The following is a 21,012-nucleotide window of genomic DNA, read 5'->3' on the forward strand; positions in this document are numbered from 1 at the left end:
TTAACATGTTCTGTATTTGGTGCTGGGTGGCAATTGGACTATACACTTACACGTCTGAACTTGAATGGACCCCAGGTATCAATAGGCCCCATTCTCCTATTTATTTGGCAGTTGAGGGGGCTGAGACTCATCATGGAAGAGAGACTCGCCATGATCACACAGCAAATCAGTGGCACAACCAAAGCTGTGAAGGGCCTGGGCCTCTTGGTTCTCAGGCCAGTACTCCCTGTCAGGGTTAGGGCTGATGACGTTTCCAGGCAGAACAGTGGAACAAATGAACTAACTATTAATGCACAGGATCAAGAGTCTCCAAAACATGTCAAGCCAGCCATACCTCCTTTTTGCCCCAGCTCTAAGTTTCCACCCTTACAACTTGCCAACACCAGGTGGACTGAATTATTCTTGGTTTGGTCTCACGCTCAGAGACCCAGCCTAGAACTCAACTTTCAGCACCTTGGCAGCAAGGCCTCAAAGCCAACCATACAAAAAGCCTAGATGTTTTCAACATCGGTGTGGTGTGATTTACAAAGCATGGTCATCTACATATCCCATGGAGCCATGAAAGAGGCGGGCTGGTAGGGGTGGGTGCACTTGCTGACACAAAGCTTTCTACTCTCACTTCACCCGGGGCACCCCTCCTAATCACCCATTTTTAAGTCTTTTTTTTTTTTTAAATATATATATATGTGGAGGTTTAAGGTACACTGCTTCAAAAAGCATTCCCCTTAAAGAAAAAAAAAAAACTCTTAAAATCACGAATTTAATGAACTTAAACCCAGTAAATAAGCAGGAAAGAAATTCCAACTGACCCTTCAGTAGGCCCAGAAACCTCATTATTGAAGGTAAAAAATCACAGCTTACTTTACAATGACCCATATTTTGACAAATACTATCCATCAAATGATGGTTTTAAAGACAGAATCTTGGACAAATGGCCCCATGCCCATATTGTTAATTAATTAAGATATATGGTCTCATTCACTTGTCCGTTCACTGAATAGTCACTGAGTGCCCATATGCTGGCCTCACTGTGCTAAATACTGGAGGTACCACAGTGAATAAGATAACTGTGATCCTTACTCCTACGCAGATTTTAGAAATTTATTCTTCCCTTGCAACTGAACTCATTTTTTGAGGAATTATCTCCGGGCAGAGGAAAGGGAAGTTGGCTGTAAGATCAGGCTGGAAAGAGGTTTTGACAAATGAATCTTGGGTCCATCCATCTGTCTAAATATGGAGTCAGTCACCATCTCTCCTGAGCCAAGCTCAAGGAGGCTGAAGCTGACACAGCTCCCCATATATTTGCTCCTCTGTGTGTCTAATGGGGAGATATCTAGCCTATTTTGTTCTAGCTGCTAAAATCCTATCTGTGTCTCAGTGCCTGTCTTCCTTTAAGGATTTTGAAGGGTGAATTAGAAGCATCTTTACAACCCAGGCATCTAGGCTCCCAACCCCTGGCATAGCCCTCAGAAACCACATATATACATAATAGTGAGCCAACCTCAGGGGTGGAGGAACTGGTCTTCCCAGTGACTTATGAAAGTCTCATTGGAAGATGGGAAACTTTGGTTCTAGACTTGACCCTGATGACCATGGGTAGCTTCAGGCAAATTCCTTCACCTGTCTGGCTCTCTACTTTACCTACTGAGTGAAGGAACCAAAATGTGGATTTTCCCAAAGAAACATTTGAATTTCCATTTCTGATTGGATTCGTTAAGGTAAGGCTAGCCTGCTGTAATTGAAAGTCTCAGGGGCATAACAAAATACATATTTATTTCTTTTCATGTCATAGTCAATAGGGGTGACTCTGGTCAAGCATTCTTTTATGTGGCTATGCAGGGGCTCAGTTACCTTCCAAACTGTGGCTCTGCCTTCCTTTAAGGTAGAGGCTGTGCAAAGTTTCCAAAAAGACCACCTGAATAGGCCAATTGGATGAATGTACAAGATCAAGGTGATTCAAAACATCTGAGCTGGCAAATAGGGAAAGATTGAGAGAGGAGAGACTCCAGTGGGAGGTTTTAGGGACCAGGGCTAGAGGTGCCATGTACCTATTCTACCTACATTCCATTGGCCTGAGTCAGTCACATGGCCATGGCTAAGAGCAAGGCAGTCTGGAAGATGCAGTCTAGCTGTTCCATTGGCCTGGTCACATGGTCACAGCTAAGAGCAAGGCAGTCTGGGAAATGTAGTCTCTGTGGTAAAGAGGAAAGGAAAACACGTTTGCCAACCAACCAACCAGTTGGGTATAGGAAACTGCAACTTTCCATGGCAGTCCCTTCTTGTTATTCTCTACTCAGTACGGGTTTAAAAATCATATACTTCTGCCTCAACCGGGAGGTACTTATAGGAGGTTGTTGCTATAATCCAGTTAGAAGATGACAGCAGTTTTTATGAGGGAAATGTGTCCACACACCCAGGTTTTCCCAGGATAGGCCATTTATGCCTGCAGTCTCAGCATCCCATCCACGTGGTGCTTCCTTTAACTCTCAAAAGTATCCCAGTTTGGATGATAAATTATATAGTCATCCTATCTTCACCATGCAGATGACAGAAGAGAATATGAGATTGTGTAAAGATGCACAATGTTGCTGAAAAGAAGCCACATATAGTCACTGTTCCATAAAGGCAGTATTTTTTTAATTTTAAAATTCTGCATCTGAAAACACAGTATGACAGAAAGCATCTATATACACCTGCAGTGTTTTTGGTATGATACAGTATTTAATACATCCACTGTTTTCTGCAAAAAATGTTGCTTTGTCAGACAGAAACAAACTCCCCTAGACAAAAAAATACAGCTAAGGCACAATTTTGTTGTTGTTGTTGTTCTGCAAAATAAAAAGACAGAAAAGGTGCAAAAAAGGGCAGGTAATGCAGTCATTTCTGAGAATCACATTCTACCTCAAGGAAAAGCATTCAGATGATTGGAACTTTGATTACTGGTCAATTTCAGATAGTTCAATATCTCTTAAAATACTCCTTTAAATAAATAGCAAAATATCTACATATTTCAGCGTGTGCCATTTGAATTCTTTTTTTAAAACTTTATTTACAGATTCTTTTTTTTAAAATCAACACATTACAAAATATTTCTGTACAGTTTTATGCATATTATGATCTATAACAAAATAGTTATTTTTAAAAACTATATCACCACATGTCTTTGAAAACAATGAAGGGGACGGTAATAACTTAGAGTGAGGCCTCTAAAACAAATACCCAAACAAATGCTATTGACAACATAATATTTAAAAAAAAAAAAGGCAAAAGGACTACAAAGACAATTGCGCACAATTCCAGTGAATTTCCTATGAAAACCCTGGGGTTGTCTTTGGCCTCCATCAGCACTGGAGCAATGGAAGGGTAAAGAATAGAGTCTGAAGGTAGGGAAAGGGTGATTCCTTTGAGAACACTACCCATCTGCTGGGAATATTTAGTGCTATCACTTTCCAGGCAGGAAGGACGAAGAGATACATGGAGAACGTCTCCTGATTTACCCTTGAATGAAGTACATATAAAGTCACCCAGTCTTGGGGGCAGGGGAGGTTTGCAAAGCCTTTTCAAGCACTCTGCCGATAATTAAGCCAGCCCATTACAGCAGCAGTACGCTCTGAGAGAGTGCTTCAGGAGTTGGCTGAGCTTTAGGTGAGCACCCAAGCCTTCATTTTGCCCATAGGAAAAATATAAGAACATTTTTCTTAAAGACGACATTTGTAAGCAATTTCTATAGCATCTGCAAACTACAGATTGGCAGCCCCTTCCTTAGGAGGCTGCCACAGAAGCTTCACGATGCTGTCTTCTCTGATGTTGGTGGAGATGGGAGGGAAAGGATGGATGATCAGCTTCCCAAAAATAATGTTAAGGCCACATTTCAAAAAGGAGAAACCTAAGGCTTTTTTTTGTTTTGTTTTGTTTTTGAAGGAGGGATGGGAGAAGCAAGTTGGAGGAACATGAGGGATGGAGTAGATGACGTTAGGGAGGGGGATGACAAGGTGCAGAACCCGCTTTCTGGTGGTATCTGTAGGCAGAGGCAGTTGGAATATTCCCAGCCAAGTGGAGAGGGAAGAGAGGCCACTTTCTCCCTGCATAAGCCTGGCAAGACCAGAGCCAAAGACAACGTGAGGGGTAGACACAGGTGGCGCAAGAAAGCCCTCCTCCATCTTAAGAGGGTCCTATACAGTATCTTGTTTGCAAGGTAAACACAAAACAAAACAAGAAAACTTCTAAGAGAGCCAGAGAGGAAGAGAGAGAGAGGAGAGAGAGAATTTGCATAGATCATACATTCAGCTCAAGCAGATTTGGACAACTTTGTTCCCCCCTCCCAGGTAAACTTCTCAGCAGACACAATGAGGTAGCGCCTGTGGTAGACCCATGGGCAAAGTAAGGTAACTGAGGCAGAAGCAAACAGGACATCCCGTGAGCCAGCACAGCTCTATGTGGTTTCCAAAGAGGCTTCCAGGGATGGGACAAGATGGCTGTGTCAACACTTGGGATTTGGAGAGAGCCTGGCTGTTTCACACCCTACCTCCTCCTCCTCCTCCTAGACTGTCTTTGCCATTTCTGCCTGGTTTGATGGAGTCCCACAAGCTGTAGCCCCAGGCAGATGTGGACCTCTGCATATCTAAGGGGCAGCAGTCCAGATCTCCAGATTCTATTCCTTCTTCCCTTCAGCACAATCTTGGGACCAGGAGAGCTGAATGATCCATCCCCCCTTGGTGGAATGGTCTCTTGAGGAGTGGAATGACTTAGCAAGAGGTCCCCATTCAGAGTTCAACATGAGCTGTTATTTTTGCCCTGACCTGATGCTGGCTTTTTTCCTCTTCTACCAGGGCAATGCATAATCTCACTTTAAACCACCTCTCCAGAGAGCAGAGGTTGCTGGCAGTGTACACGTGGAACAGTGGAATTTTTCTTTGCCCACTATCTGTTAAAAAAAACAAAAACAAACAAACAAAAAACCCGACGTTGAAAAATCAGATTTTTTCCATTAAATCTGGATTTCCGGCTTCCCTTCCAAATTGGAAGATTCCACTACACTGTGCTTACATTTTTACAAACAATGACAGGTTGGGGCTGAGTAGCAGCTGCTCATTCTGGGTAGGTCATGTGCATGCCAGTAAGACCACAGTCCCCATCCTTGCCCCCACCATGCCCTTTTGCCTCACACCAACCATTTCACGCATCTATGCTAGTATCCTGGGCCCCATAAACATTTGTAACCCCTACCACAGTGTGTGGCTTTGATCCTGCAGGTCTAGCTTGCTGTCTTTAAAGTGGAGTGTGTTAACAGCTATTTCTAGAATGTACACCTCTCCACCCCTAGATGTACCCCTCCACCTGAATGTACACCTCTCCACCCCTAGATGTACCCCTCCACCTGAATGTACACCTCTCCACCCCTCGATACTGCTGGGAAGCTGGTGCTCCAAATCCTCAGTGAACTTGGTTGTGAAAGGACTCTTTATTCACACCCCACTGCCAGTAACTACTGCCCTGCTCTCTGCATCTTTTTGGCAGAAAGCTTAAGGTTCTAGCCAGTGTCTTCTGTGTTATCTGCAAACTAGAGAACCAGAGGGAAACATGGTCTTCAGACACCCAACTTGTACCCAGAGTAGAAGCAATTGCAGTGAGTGAGAGATGCGGGCGGGTCCTGTGGTTCTGCTCATCCTCTCTAAACTCCATTTGCATTTTAGAAGTTAAACCCACAATGAGAAATGAAGCCAGAAGGACTCATGATCTCACCAGGAAAGCCTTTTTTTTCCCTGGGAGAAAGCAGTGCGCTTCTCACAACACGGGGACCTTGGGAATTGCTCACTGCCTCCTTGGAGACACACTGCTTTACGTGTGGACCGGGAAGTGAAGTGGGATGTGGGAAGGCTGGCTGTCTCCTGAGCTCAATTTCTGCCTGAATGTCACTCGGTGGGTGGGAAACTATACGGAGTGCCGCAGCCTAAAGAATGCTTCCTTCTCCACAAACCAATACCCCAAGGCCCACCTTTCAGCCTTCCTGAGTTTCCAGGGACCTCGTCACTGGCTCAGCTCACAGCTGCAGGCTGTAATAGGTTTCCAGAGACCACAGCCCTATGCTTTTGAAATCTTCCACAGCCCAAGCTCCAGGCTGTCTGACCAACGGCCTCCAACAAATAAATAAATCATTCTCAGGCAGGTTAAAAAAAATTATTTTCCCTGGGAAAACATCCTCTTTTCTCAAATCATGCTGGGCTTTGTTTGGGATTTTCCTTAAAAAAAAAAAAAAACACACAAAAACACAACAAATGTAATATCTGCAACCTTATTCTCTGGTCTATTAATTAATAACATCAGAGGAGGGAGAGGAATACCCTGTGTGACTTCTCAGCTCCCCGAATTAGTTGTGGTGAGGAAGAAATGAAGCCATGGGAAAAAGGGAAGGGTCCCCAGAGTCAGCCAGCTCTGCCATTTCTCCACTTGTTCCAGGATAAAAACAAAAAAAGGCAGACATGTTAGTGGGTGCAGGAGGGGCCCCATCTTGAAGTCTGCAGGTTCACATTGTGCACAGGGACTTGCCACTGCTGAGTCCCCAAAGCCACTGCAAATAACGCTGCGAACACAAAGCACTGGTGGCCCAGCAAGGAGGGTGAAAGGGAAGCTCCCGAAGTGGCTTCGGCAGCCCCAGGGAAACCCTGGCCAGAGGCAGAGGCCGGGGGCAGAAAGAGGATGTGGCATCCAGCGCGTGGCCACCATAGAGTCTGTAAAAGAGATCATAGGGGCTTTCTGAGAAAAGTACCCTGAGATCCCTAGAATCGCTGTTGAGAATGGCTATCTCCCGGACTCTGCTGCCTGGATCTGACGACCCTCTTCCTAAGATGGATCTCTCTCAAAGGAGCCTGTTTCCCTCTGTTAAGGTCGCATGGATGCCCATAATTAGATGGGCCATGGGAAGGCAACCACGGAGCAAGCAGGAATGGCCCAAACTCTCTGCAGCTAGCACATTCCCCACTCACCCTCCACGTTTTCTGCCTGTCACCTCCTTGTGCCTGTGACGGGGGGTGAGTAGGGGGAGGATGGGAGGCTCAGGAATTCCAATACTCTTGGAATCCGAGGGAGAGTGAGGCTGACACTCTGCATAAGGAAAAAACAAGGCTCCAACGGTCCCCAAGGCACCCCACTCAAAGCCAGTGGAAGATGCGGGTTGGAGCTTTCTTTGCATGGTGTTCAATGCCCCTGCTTTACTCTGAGGATGAGGAGGATGGGGGGTAGACGCAGAGAAAGAAAAACCGAGAGAGAGAGAGACACCAGGGGGTGGGAAAAGATGGGAAAAGGGGCCTTTTGTGAATAAAGGCAGCTTCAGTTAGTAAGGTAACATAATTGACAAGCTGCAAAAACAGCACCTACTAATTAGTCATCGACTAAAACATGTAAATAATAAATATCTAAAGTGTCCCTTCTCTACGTCCTCCATTGCCAACAGGACACCCTGCCTTGCGAGGCTTGGGATGGGGCAACACATCTGGCTAGGATTAGGACAAGTCACACAAAGCGAAGGGCAGCCCCTTCAAACCCACGCTGGAGAGAAGTGTCAGGACTGGCTCTCCACGGGAAGGGCAGATGGCTACCAGGGGTGAGACCTTTTTCCAAGGGAATCCCACCATTCAGGGGAGGTGGGATTACAGGAGCAAGGGAGGCCTCCTGCGAAGAGCTCTCCTGGTGAACAGGGATGACACTCCAGGGGGCTCGTGGCAAGGAAACCTTTTGGGTTTCTGGTAACTCAACACTTAAATCATACTGTTTTTTGTTGTTTAAATAACCTTCCCATTTTTATGTTGCATGTCCCATTGAGCCTGTGGCCGAAGGGCATGAAATTAAAAACCAAATCTGAAATGCTATTTCCTGGACGGGAAAAGTCTGGTTCATGTGGTTTGGTCACTCCCAACAGCACCGGTGTGCAATTGACAAAGGTTTTGTGTGTCTGACCTCAGAACGGAAGGGCTCTGGCAGGGGATGGGTGCTGCTGTGCTGTCTAGCTCAGGAGTTTTGCTCCAAGCATTGCTTTGTGAGTTTAGTTTCATCGCGTTGCCTTGTGAGTTTCATGGTCATGGCTGTCAAAGTTCCCATTTTCAAGGATCAAAGAAGGTCATGGTCTTGAGTCTGGTGCTCACAAACATCATCCTATTTCTGCTACTTTGTGTGGCAGCCTTGAGGGAAGGAGGCCCAGACCCCTGGACAGGTGGCAGTTGCACTTGTGGCTGGACCTTGGCCATGCCACATCAAAAGGCTTTCCCACTTACCTAGTTACTAAGGAGAATAGTTCAACCCAAGGAGGGCTGCTGAGAGGCTCAGAGCTCTCCTAAGGCTGCAGCCTCCATGGGAAAGGGCCCACGACCATGACTTTCAAGGCTGGCACCAGAGTCCCCCAGCCAAGAGGAGCAGAAAAATGAACCAAAGGGCGGGGCTGGAGTTTGAACCCATGGTTGGTCTGGGCAGTGCTTGTCAAACTGGCATTTGCAGAGCCCTTGGGTTCTGAAGAGGTACCGTAGGAGATACCCTGGGCAAGGGGACCGCCCAGAGGGCTGAGCTTTGGGAGGGAACCTCGCACTTGTCAGCTTCAACCAGAGCAGCTTGGATTTCGTCAGCACCCTGAACCTCCACTTATGACTGTGCTCCATAAACGAAGTTCTGCTGCTCGAAATAAAAGTCTGAAAATCACACGTCTGGGGTCAGGGGTGGGTCACTGGAAGGGGAAGACAAGGAACCTGTAGGACTTGAGGATCAACCAGAAGAGGTGAGACAGTCACAGTGCAGGGACTGAGCCATCCCACCCGCAGCTTGCCAAAGGCAGGTTGTTGGCTGATCCTGCTTTGACCTGCTGACCTTCCCTTTCCAACATTCTATGGCCAGGAGAGACCCATTCACAGAGGGCCTCCCCCAGGGTGGGAGGCCGGGGTTCAGGCCCCACAACCCCTCTGGCTGCTTTCCCGTTGAGATCCTGCTGTGGCCCACTCCTTGTGCCCAGTGCTACCTGAGCCGGCCATCAGGTTTGACTGCCCCCAGCTCCGACTTGGGGTCAGGGCTGAAGGAGCTCCAGGCCGTCTGGCTGCAGGTCTGCATGACCGGGCAGGCTGTGGGGCCCGTGGCACAGATGTCCATGGCAGTCCACATCCCGCCCACCAACGAGTCCAGCCATCCCTCCAGCGCTGTGCCCGTGGAGGCTGCGTTCCTCCGTGCCTGTTCCACCTGGGCGGGGCTGATGGGCAGGCTGAGGACGGGGTTCAGGCTCTGGAAGCTCTGCTCCATGTAGGCATTGCGGAGGGGCCCATTGTGCAGCTTCAATGCCTCCTCTGAAAGCCAAAGGGAACAATTTCAGGATTAGAAGAGCCACCAATAGGATGCCTATTCATACTTACCCTGTGCCTGGTGCTGCACTGGGCGCCATGCATCGCCTCATTTAATTCACATGACAATCTCATGAGGAAGTTCTTTTAGCAGTCCCATTTCACAGCTGAGAAAACTGAGCCCGTAAGGACAGAGCCCACTTTGTACAGGGCACGGTGCATGCCTTTATTCATTCAACACATGTTTATAGAGCATCTTTGATAGTGCAGACACTGATTCAGCCAATATATATTTTTAAGCACCTACATTGTGCCAGGCATTCAGTCAACACATATTTACCAAACACCCATGATCTGCAAGGCACTGTCTCATTTGATAAAGACATATTAAGTACCTATTAGGTACCAGGATCTATTCTAGGTGGTGGAGCAAACCAGATAGGAAGGTTAAGATCCAGTGGAGGGAGAACAACAACAAAGAAATAAGTAGATAAATAAGGTTATTTCAGGCAGTGATAAGTGTCATGAAGGCAAAAAAACAGGGTATTGAGACAAGAGGGTTGGCAAACTGCAGTCCTTGGGCCAAATGTGGCCCACCACCTGTGTTTGTAAATAAAGTTTTATTGGAACATGGCTGTGCCCATTTATTTGCATATTGTCTGTGGCTGCTTTTGTGCTACCAGAGCTGAGTATTTGAGACAGACTGTATTTTACCCAACAAGCTGAAAATATATCTAGCCCTTTACAGAAAAATTTTGCTGACTCCTGGGTTGGAGAGTGACAGTGACCTGTACCCAGGTCTGTTTGGGAAGTCCAGATCTCAGCTGCTGAGCGTCCACCTTGTACTCTGCATAAGTTGGATTTCTGCTCCCTAGAAGCCTAAGGGTTCATGAACTGACCACAGAACAATCACTCTGAAAGCATGAAGCTTGGACCCGGGTGAGGTGGGGTGGGAGGTCAAACTAGCTCTCATAACAGTGCTGCCTTGCTGGGCCCCTCCTATGTGCCAGTCACTTTGTGAAGCACTTCACACAAGAGCCCAGGTACTGCAGTCATGCTGTCTGGTTTTGCATCCCCACGTCCAACATACCAGGTGTGTGACTTCTGACCTCCATGCCTTGTACCTCAGTTTCTTCATCAATAAAATGGGTAAAGTACTAATGCCTTCCTTCTCACTTTGTGAGGCTTAAGTGTGCTGACTCATATAAAGTATTTACAAATGACACCTGGCATATACTAAGTGCTAGGAAAAGCTTAGCTAGTGATACGGTTTGGCCGTGTCCCCACCCAAATCTCACCTTGAATTGTAGCTCCCAGAATCCCCACGTGTTGTGGGAGGGACCTGGTGGGAAGTAATTGAATCATGGTGAGTTTTTGCCATGCTGTTCTTGTGATAGTGAATAAGTCTCATGAGATCTGATGGTTTTTTAAAGGGGAGTGTCCTTGCACAGGCGCTCTGGCCTGCCACCATGTAAGATGTGCCTTTGCTTCTCCTTTGCCTTCCATCATGATGGTGAGGCCTCCCTGACCATGTGAAACTGTGAGTCCATTAAACTTCTTACTTTTATAAATTACCCAGCCTCAGGTCATTATTAGCAGCATGAGAACAGACAAATACAGCTAGGATTATTACTGTTGGTATTAGTCCATAATCCTCACACACCTAAAAAACTAGGGGGCTGGTTTTATCATCCCTACTTTACAGATGGGGAAAGAGAGGCAGCTGGAGTTAGAGACAGATCTGGGGTTAAATCCAGGACCGACTGACTCCAAAGGCAGTGCTTATCACTCACCCTGATACTCTACTGCTCAAGGTCATCACCAAGGTCTGATTTTTCACTCATGCAAAAATTCAAACAATTGGGCCAGGCACGATGGCTCACACCTGTAATCCCAGCACTTTGTGAGGCTGAGGCAGGTGGATCACCTGAGGTCAGGAGTTCGAGACCAGCCTGGCCAACATGGTGAAACCCCGTCTCTACTAAAAATACAAAAATAAGCCGGGCGTGGTGGCTGATGCCTGTAATCCCAGGTACTCAGGAGGGTGAGGCAGGAGAATCGTTTGAACCTGGGAGGCGGAGGTTTCACTGAGCCGAGATCACACCATTGCACTCCAGCCTGGTCGATAGAGTGAGACTTCATCTCAAAAAAAAATTTAAAAAATTGCAACCTCAGGCATAAATGGGTTAAACAGTAACATGTACGTAAGAGTGACTACTACTACCTCCCACGGCTGCACGATGAGGAATCAGGAAGTATAGCAATTTGGGGTGAAGGAAAGAAGCTAAACACTTCTATTATTTCTAATAGATGCTATTTCTAATATTTTGAAGACGTTCACATTCATTGCTTGTTTTATTGCTCAGTAGAAGCACATAAATATTTTTTAAAAGGCTGGCCAATGAGTCTGGTGAGTTGCGCTTTACCAAATCAGGCTTTGCGAGAGCTAAGATAGCTAGGATTACAAGAAACCTTCCAAGATAATGCAATGTTCAGAAGACAGTGCTTCCTGTTTGCCTGACAGCAGCTGCCACCACCAAAGGCACCCAGGACAGCCTGGATAATTAACAAGTGTCCAGAGTAGGCAAGAAGAAGGAAAAAAGACCATATGCTTACCCTTCTAAAAGCAGTGAGAATAGTAGATGAATTCAAAATTTGCCTTGACTAACACAGACAAGATCGCCATTCCTTCAACTCCCAATGCCCCAGGAAGTAAAAGGGTTGGGTTCTGTGGTTTGGATGGGCACAAGTGGGAGGAAGGAGGTGAGCAGTCATTGAGCACATACTCTGTCTTGCAAGGGGTTTAGCAAAGCTGCTTTCTCCCACGGTAGTTAGGAGCCACAGTGTTTGGAAGTCTGGTCCTAACCCATCTTTCTCTAATACAGGGTAGGGTGGGCAGCTTCAGCCCCACCTGCCAGGAGAACAGAGCCTGCTGTCTTTGGTGCGGGCCCTAATTTCTCTATCAGAGCCCCTTAGCGCCTCTATTCTGCAGAGTGAGAAAGTGAAGAATGAGGAGATACCGAAACTGACAAAAGGCAGGACATTCAAAGGGAAAAGAGCAGCTAACAAACATGCGAACGCTGGGAGCCAAATATTGTGGTTGATGCAAAAAACCCTTATGAGAAATGAGGTTAATGTGGGAAACGCTATTACAATATTAGCTTGCGATGCTCGTCTCTATAATTAAATTTTCCTCAATTCCACCTCATCGGATTTCTTGCGATTACCAGGGACGCATCAATAGAAAATTACTCTTGATGAATCATTTTACAAATTGCATTGCTCCCACCTTCGTGTTCACTGTCATTCATTGGAACATCGCTAACAAATACAATTACCAAGGACAGGAGGGCTGCTCTCGGTGGGGGTAAAATGACTCCTGGGTCATCCTGGGCATGTGTAGGGAGAGCCCTGCCTTCCTTAGAAACCCTAGAAGAAAACACTGGAAAAATCAGGACCCCATGAATAGCCCCCAGGCTACTCCACTGGCGTGGGGGTGTGTTCAGGAGCACTGCTTCATTCTGTCCAACAGGTGTACCTGAAGCAGGGAAGACACAGCCATTTACTCCCCTCTCCTCCATGTCTGGCATTGGACATCGTTAGAGATGGTAAAGATGTGAACTTGATCAAGAAGGAACCTAAGACCTCTAAGGGGGAGGGATTGGGCCTGGTCAGCTCTGGAGGGGCTGTCTTTTGCCTGGTTCATGGGGAAGAAGGAGCAGGCTTCCAGCTCAAGAAAACATGAGGTCTCTATCTTTCTGCTTGCTCTGCACAAAGACAGCAGAAGCTGAGCGTTTACTTCGAGACTCCTATGATAGAGGATTGATTGATTTTTTTTTTTGAGACGGAGTCTCACTCTTGTTGCCAGGCTGGAGTGCAATGGCATGATCTCAGCTCACTGCAACCTCCACCTCCTGGGTTCAAGCAATTCTCCTGCCTCAGCCTCCCGAGTAGCTGGGATCACAGGCACACGTCACCACACCCGGCTAATTTTGTATTTTTAGTAGAGACGGGGTTTCTCCACGTTGGTCAGGCTGGTCTTGAACTCCCGAGCTCAGGTGATCCGCCCACCTCAGCCTCCCAAAGTGCTGGGATTACAGGCGTGAGCCACGGTGTCTGGCCTATTTATTTATTGTTTTGGAGATAGAGTCTCGCTCTGTCACCCAGGCTGGAGTGCAGTGGCGTGATCTTGGCTCACTGCAACCTCCACCTCCCAGGTTCAAGCGATTCTCATGCCTCAGCCTCCTGAGTAGCTGGGATTTCAGGCACCCGTCACCATGCCTGGCTAATTTTTTGTACTTTTAGGAGAGACAGGGTTTCACCACATTGGCCAGGCTGGTCTTGAACTCCTGACCTTGAGTAATCCGTCCACCTCAGCCTCCCAAAGTGCTGGGATTACAGGTGTGAGCCACTGCACCCGGCCATGATAGTGGTTTTTGTCCACGGTTCTTGGCTCAGAACTCCTGTAACCCTTCTTACAGTCTTTTCTTACAATGTTGGGCACTTTAGGACTCAGCAAATAGAATCTCTCTCTCGCTCTGGCCTCCTCCTGTCCCCCTTCTCCTGCCTAATGCCAGAGTCTAATCAGATTGTGGGTGATAGGACTCTCATTCCAGAGAGGGCCCTGACGCACTCCCTGGAGGAAGGAATTACTGCACAGAGAGGCCAAGGAGAATCTGAACAGACAGGGCTTGCTGAGTTAGGTCAGACCCTTTTTGTCCAATCACATTTTGACACAGTTGTCATGCTTCAGTCATGGGTAACCAATGAAGTCTTCATAAAAGGCCCAAAGGACAGGGTTCAAGGAGCTTCTGGAGAGCTGAATACATGGTAGCATCTTCACAGGAAGGTGAGGAAGAACTCATCCACCTGCCGGGACGGTGGGCACCCCAATGCCATGGGGACAGACTCATCCACCTGCCAGGAGGGTGGTGCACCCCAATGCCATGGGGACAGATTCATCCACCTGCTAGGAGGGTGGGCATCCCTATGCCATGGGGACAGACTCATCCACCTGCCGGGAGGGTGGTGCACCCCAATGCCATGGGGACAGATTCATCCACCTGTTGGGAGGGTGGGCACCCCAATGCCATGGGGACAGAAGCTCCTGCACTCAGGACTCCTCTGGACCTTGGCCTCTGTATAGCTTCATTTGGCTGTTTATCTGCATCCTTTAAAATATGTTTCATAACAAACCAATAGACATAAGTGTTTCCCTGAGTTCTGTGAGCTGCTCTAGCAGAGTAATTGAGCCCAAAGAGGGGGTTGTGGGAACCCCAGTTTGAAACCATTTGGTCAGAAGTTCCAGAGGCCCAGACTTGTGATTAGCGGGCAGAAGGGGGTGGTCTTATGGCACTGAGCCCTCACTCTGTGGTGTCTGATGCTACCTCTGGGGTGGAGAGTGTTGGAACTGAATTGGGGGACACCCAGCTGGTGTCTGCTGCAGAACTGATTGCTTGCTTGCTGACGGGGAAAATTTCCCCACGTATTTTGCTGTCACAGAAATCTTCTGTGTTGATCATGGCAGTGTGAGAGCAGAGGAAAAGTGGTTTGAGAGTTTTTCCCAAACAACTCCCTTTGCTAGGACTCAAGGCACCTCCTCCCCACGCTGTGTCCCCATCCCCTTGCATCATTGGCTAAAAGGCACCCAATCCAGAACTCTTCAAAGCTAAGAGGCTGTAATGCATTTCTGGCTTTTGAGTTTGTGATCTGTTAGAGATGGACATGAATAATTCCAAATACAGAGAGACCCAGAAATCCTGTTTCTAGGAGTTTGTGTTATGGATGTAGCTGCATGGGAACATACAATTTTTTTTTTTTTGCTTTTTTGTTTTTGTTGTTGTTTTTTGAGACAGAGTCTCGCTTTGTCACCCAGGCTGGAGTGCAGTGGCGTGATCTCAGTTCACTGCAAGCTCCGCTTCCCGGGTTCACGCCATTCTCCTGCCTCAGCCTCCCGAGTAGCTGGGACTACAGGCGCCCACCACCACGCCCAGCTAATTTTTTGTATTTTTAGTAGAGACAGGGTTTCACTGTGTTAGCCAGGATGGTCTCAATCTCCTGACGTCGTGATCCACCCGCCTCGGCCTCCCAGTGTGCTGGGATTACAGGTGTGACCACCGCACCCGGCTGGGCACATACAATTTTATGTTTAAGACTCTTCCTTGTTGGGGCTGGGTGTGGTGGGTGGCTCATGCCTGTAATCCCAGCTCTTTGGGTGGCCAAGGTGGGAGGGTTGGTTTAGATCCAGGAGTTTGAGACCAGCTAGGACCACACAGACCACACAACCACAAAAATAGTTTAAAAAAAAAAAAAAAGCCGGGCATGGTGGCACACTCGTGTAGTCTCAGCTACTTAGGAGGCTGAGGTGAGAGAATTACTTGAGCCCAGGAGCTCGAGGCTGCAGTGAGCTATGATTGCATGACTGCACTCCAGCCTAGGCAAGAGCCTGACCTAAATTCTTTTTTTTTTTTTTTGAGACAGAACCTCGCTCTGTCACCCAAGTGGAGTGCAGTGGCATGATTTCGGCTCACTGCAACCTCCGCCTCACAGGTTCAAGCGATTCTCGTGCCTCAGCCTCCCAAGTAGCTGGGACTATAGGTGCCGGCCACCACCCTCTGCTAATTTTTGTATTTTTAGTAGATGGGGTTTCACCATGTTAGCCAGGCTGGTCTCGAACTCCTGGTGTCAAGTGATCCGCCTGCCTTGGCCTCCCAAAGTGCTGGGATTACAGGTGTAAGCCATGGCACCCAGCCAACCTCTGTTATATTAAAAAAAAAAAAAAAAAAAAGACTTTTCCTTGCAGTATTATCAGTAACATCATCAGCAGCAGCAGCAACAACAGAAACTTATGTGTCCACCAATAGGGGAACAGATAGATTGTGGTTCCTTAACCCAGTGGAATATCATGTAGCTGGTAGCTTTATATATGCTGACTTAGAAAGTAAAAAAAAAAAAAAAAAAAGCAATCTTACAGTACATAATGTATTATTTCATTTTTAAAAAATAGCGAAGGTTTTGTGATTTATGACGTGTATTATGTTTATGCTTTAAAAGTATGGAAAAACTTCTAAAAGGATTCACACCAGACTGTTGGCAGTGGTTTCTCTAGAGGTAGGATTTGAGCAGGGAGAAAGACTTTCCCCTTAATAAAAGGAGGTGAAAAGGGGCGGGGGAAATAGAAGTATAAAAGTAAACCCTTTCAATGGACAAAGAAAAAAGGCAGGATAGGAACTGACATCCCAGTCCCTGTTCTCCATGGGGATGGAAACCCTGACCTGAATTTCATGTTAATTTCATGTTTCATTTCCTAACAGCTGCCTTTGACATACGACTCCTGAAATAAGATATTGTTGACTTTGCCTGTTTTTGAACTTGACATAAATACATCATAATTATGATTTATCTGTGATATTTCCCCCTCAACACTATGTTTTAGGGACTCATCCAAGCCAACACATGCCCATGCTTTACTGCTATTCACGGCTGCATAGTACTCCATTGTATGAACAGCCAGCCAATTGTTTCTCCTTTCCAGTGTCAGGCAATCAGACTGTTTCTGGTTTTGTGCTATTAAGAATAATTCTCATGTGAGCATTTCTGCACATGTCTCTAGGGCCTATACCTTGGGGTGAGACGTCTGTGGTAGGGTGTCTGTATGTTCAGCTTTACTAGGAGATACTAAAACATTTTCTAAACTCGTCTTAGCACTTCACCCTCCCACTAGCACTGCATGAATGCCTATTGCTCTCAGCCTTAGTAACACAGGTTCTTATCTAACTGTCACGCATTTCCCAATATGATGGGTGTGAAGTGGAACCTCTCTTTGCTTTCAATTTTCATTTCTCCCATTTTTAATGAGGCTGAACATGTTTTTGCGTGTGTGAGGGGCCATTCATGTTCTCTCCTCCATTTTTTCCCTCTCTTTTATAGCAGGGTTGGTGGTCTTTTTTTTTTTTTTTTTGTAAAGAGCCAGATAGTATCTTTGGCTTTGTGGGCCATGCAGTCTCTGTCACAACTATTCAGTTCTGCCACTGTAGCTCTAAAGCAGAAGCAGGCAACATGTACATGAATGAGCATGGTGACTGTGTTCCAATAAAACTTTATTTACAAAAACAGGTAGTGGGCTGGATTGGCCAACTTCTGATTAATAGCATTTCTTTATAAATTCTGAAGATGAGTACTTTAAAAAAATGTAGCAAATATCTTCTACTATTATGTGGTTCATCTTTTCCACCGATACAGAATTTCCTGTTTTGATTTTTTTAAAATAGTAAACAAGATTTGCTGATCCTTAATACCTGCCTGGGTTTATTTCCCATCTTGTCTTCAATATGATCTAGGCCTTCTGGAAGTTGAGTGGGGGAGCGTCTAACAAATAGCTACCTAATACCTAGACAGATGACATCATCTCTGTGTGCAGGTAGGACATTAGATGGTTTCTCTAGGGAAACGCAGAGAAAAGTATTGGGAGCAAGGAGTGCTGTTGTGTGAGGCCGCTGCTTACCCTATGTCTGAGCAGTGCTGCATACCAACACCAAAGACCCTCAAGGTCCCCAGGGAAGGAGTATTTCTCCCACATAGACACTGGGAGTACTTACCAGGTTTGATGGGCTGCCTGTTCGAGAAGGTCAGAGGCGCAACGAGGAATTTGGTCTCTGCAACTGGCACCCAGTGGTGGAGAATTTTCACTGTCCAGACCCCAGGCCTCAGGGGCAAGTTCAAAGGGGGCTTGTAGTGTGTGAATTCGGCAGTGGACTCAATGAGGATGTCGTAGGTGGCTGCGATGACGTTGACGGGATCCACCCAAATGACGGTCACGGTCACATTAGGTCCCTTCCCCCACTTCTGCATACCCACCGGCTCATCCATGGGCCCCAGAAGACCCCCAAAGTTGCGGAATAGCCTCTCCTTGGCATCCCAGTCAGTGCCGACCTGAAACAGGGGAGTGAATTCTGAAGTCACTGGGCCTGAACTAGGGGGCTAGGTCTCAGAAAGGTCTAGGATCCCCTTTGTTAGCTTTCATATACCCATTTTACAGATGAAGAAACTGAGGCTCCAACTAAGTCACCTGCTCAAGGTTGCACAGCTTGTAAGCAGAAGATCTGGCATCTGGACTCAGTCTGAAGGATCAAAAGGCCTGTGGTCCTTTTATTAAACCACCAGGCCTCCTGTGCCTGGTGTATGGCATGTGCTTTGAAAAGAAAACCACACATGAGCTGAATGAGTGAATGAATGAACGAATGAATGAATGAATGAATGCATGTCTTGCTTGCAGGCCATTCCACAGAAACATACACCCTGCCACTCAACAGGTACAGCGGGTTTCCAATTCCATCCTTGGTTTTCTAAATCACACACCTCCACTTGGTGCACTGGTTCTGAACAAGAATAGAGGTCATGTTTTTACAGCTGCTCTATCATAAGCTAGAGACCCTCAGCATTGCCTGTCATCTACAGGGGTTCAAATAGGTTTCCTAGGAAGAGACAGCTTTGGCTTTCCCAAGGCACCTAGATCTGGACCGTAAGCATGAGAGTCATCCTGCGATCCTTCCTTCCTGCCAGCCAGCTGGGGGTGTGTGTGGCTGTGACCCACAGCAATCCTCTCTGGTGGGCTTCCCTCCTTCCACTTGTGCCACCTGCAATTTCTTCTATATCCTGTAGTCAGAAAGGCCTTGTAAAATGTCCTTTTACTGCTGCCCCCAGGCTTCTTAGTGCACTCAGAGTCTGAGCTCACCCCATCCTCCATCTCCATGACCCCCTCCCCATCTTTCTCCAGGATGCCTTGTTTTAGCCACCTCAATCAAGGCAGGCTCATTCCCAGCTCAGCTTTCCTGCACCATCTGCCCTGTGTGGAATACTCCTTTCTTGCACAGCCAGCCCCTTATGTCTAAAGCTGCCTCACAGAGTCTTTACCTGACCACCCCCGCCCTCAAATTTCAAATGGACCTTCAGTCAATCTGTGTCATTCCCTACTGCTTTATTTTCTTCCTACCAGTGGTGATAAGCACTATCTCAGAGTTGTCTGTTGATGTATTTATTCTTTATCTCCTCCAGCTGTAATATAAGCTCTGTGTGAACAGGGGTTTTACCTGGCTGGTTCTCTGCTCTTTCTTGGTGCCTACTACCATGCTTAGTACACAGCAGGTGCTCGAGTAATGTTTGTTGAATGAATGGGTGAATGGCTTGACCAAAAACTGAATGAACTAGGGAGATTCCTCACAAGACCTTTGTTGCTATTTCAAATCAAATTAAATTAGGGGTCATCTAATTTGAAAAAAAGATCTCCCCCAGGTGGATTAATTTAGTGGTTTTGAGGACACAGCATGTGGGCATGTTGGGGCAAATAACGGGTACAGTATGAGGCTTGCACTGCCTCTGCTGTCTTCCCATAATTAGCATCTCTAATGTGTGTGTGCATGAAGGTCGGGTGTGGATACACATACCTACATTCTGAGATTTCCTATGTGCAGGGGAAATAGGAGCTGATCTAGCTTCTCATTGTTCTTGCAAGAGGTACTATGTCAGTCCATTCTTTACCCAGCGTACAGAGCTTCACTGCTAATATTTGCTGAGGGATTACAGTGTGCCAGGAAGACATGTCCATTCATTTGATACTCCCAAATCCATAAAGGGGAGACCCTTGTCATTATCTTTACTTTACAGATGTGGAAACTGAGTCTCAGAGAAGTGAGATAACTCGCTATGGTCAGAGAGGGCAGAGCCAGCATGGGAACCCATGAAGTCCAACCCCAGAGGCTGCATTCTCATCCACTGTGCTACATATTGCCTTCCATTCATGAATTCATTCACTCTCTCAGTCATTCATTCACCCAACACACATAAACCAAATCCCTACTGCCTACCAGGGGTGGCTGCCATCTGTGTACACTCACTGGCATGTGTCTTGCTTTCAGTTTTCATCAGGCCAGAGACTAAAGATTAGGACTAAGAAAGCATCCTGAGAGTAAAAGAGGTAGTTAGGTAGTTACTGCTCTGATGTTCCTGTGGGGTCTGCCATCCCTCCCAGACTTATGAAATCTTGGTATTTTTCTACTACCCTGTGGATCAGCAGGGACCAGCACCTTCTGGGACCCACCGGTGCCTAGCATAGTGCCCGGAACACAGTAGGAATTAAAAGGATACTGTTTATTGAAGGAATAAAATGAATGATCAACAGGATTCAGTTCAAGCTTCAAGGTCTTAGAGGTTTTTCTAAAGAAACCCGATTTCTATCTTCCTGCTTACAGCCCCTTTCAGCAACTCTTGGTTTCTAAGTCCAGTTGCTCACCTGTCCTGGAGACCTTTCTGGTCTGGCTCCGGCTTCACTTCTGTCATCTCTATTCCTCTCCCTCTCTTCCACTTGCTCCTTGCTCCAGGCCACCCTGGGTTACTCCCAGCACCTCATCCTGAAGGGCTCTGTGTTTCCTCTTGATCTTCTGGCCATGATCCGCCTGTTCTCTGGACCGGTCTACCTTTCCCCGCGTCCTCCAGGCCACCTCAAACTTGTAATCTAGATTTTGGCTCAGGCATCACCTCTACTCATAAGTCTTTCCTGGATAGAGGCACCACTGAGGTACATCTCTAAGCATTTGATCATCATAGCTTTTCTCCTGACCCCCACAGTACTGCATCTTTTAATTTACAGGTCTCTCTCTCTCCAGATCTAGACCGTCAACTCTAAGAGGGCAGGGACTGTATATGG

The 21,012-nt window shown here is 46.9% G+C and overlaps 1 protein-coding gene across 1 annotated transcript in view; it reads right to left on the bottom strand.

The window, feature by feature from the left end:
- Nucleotides 1–2,615: 2,615 nt before the first annotated feature.
- The window catches only part of XYLT1 (xylosyltransferase 1), a 369,232-nt gene continuing 350,835 nt past the window's right edge, over nucleotides 2,616–21,012 (bottom strand). The window contains exons 11-12 of the mRNA XM_034939970.3: nucleotides 17,909–18,242; nucleotides 2,616–9,317 (exon numbers count right to left, since the gene is read on the bottom strand). Of these exons, the coding sequence (XP_034795861.3) occupies nucleotides 8,995–9,317; nucleotides 17,909–18,242 (657 nt within the window). The 3' untranslated portion in view covers nucleotides 2,616–8,994. The remainder of the gene's footprint in view (nucleotides 9,318–17,908; nucleotides 18,243–21,012) is intronic.

This window comes from Pan paniscus, chromosome 18 (genome assembly GCF_029289425.2).
Source record: "Pan paniscus chromosome 18, NHGRI_mPanPan1-v2.0_pri, whole genome shotgun sequence".
Classification (NCBI taxonomy): Eukaryota; Metazoa; Chordata; class Mammalia; order Primates; family Hominidae; genus Pan; species Pan paniscus.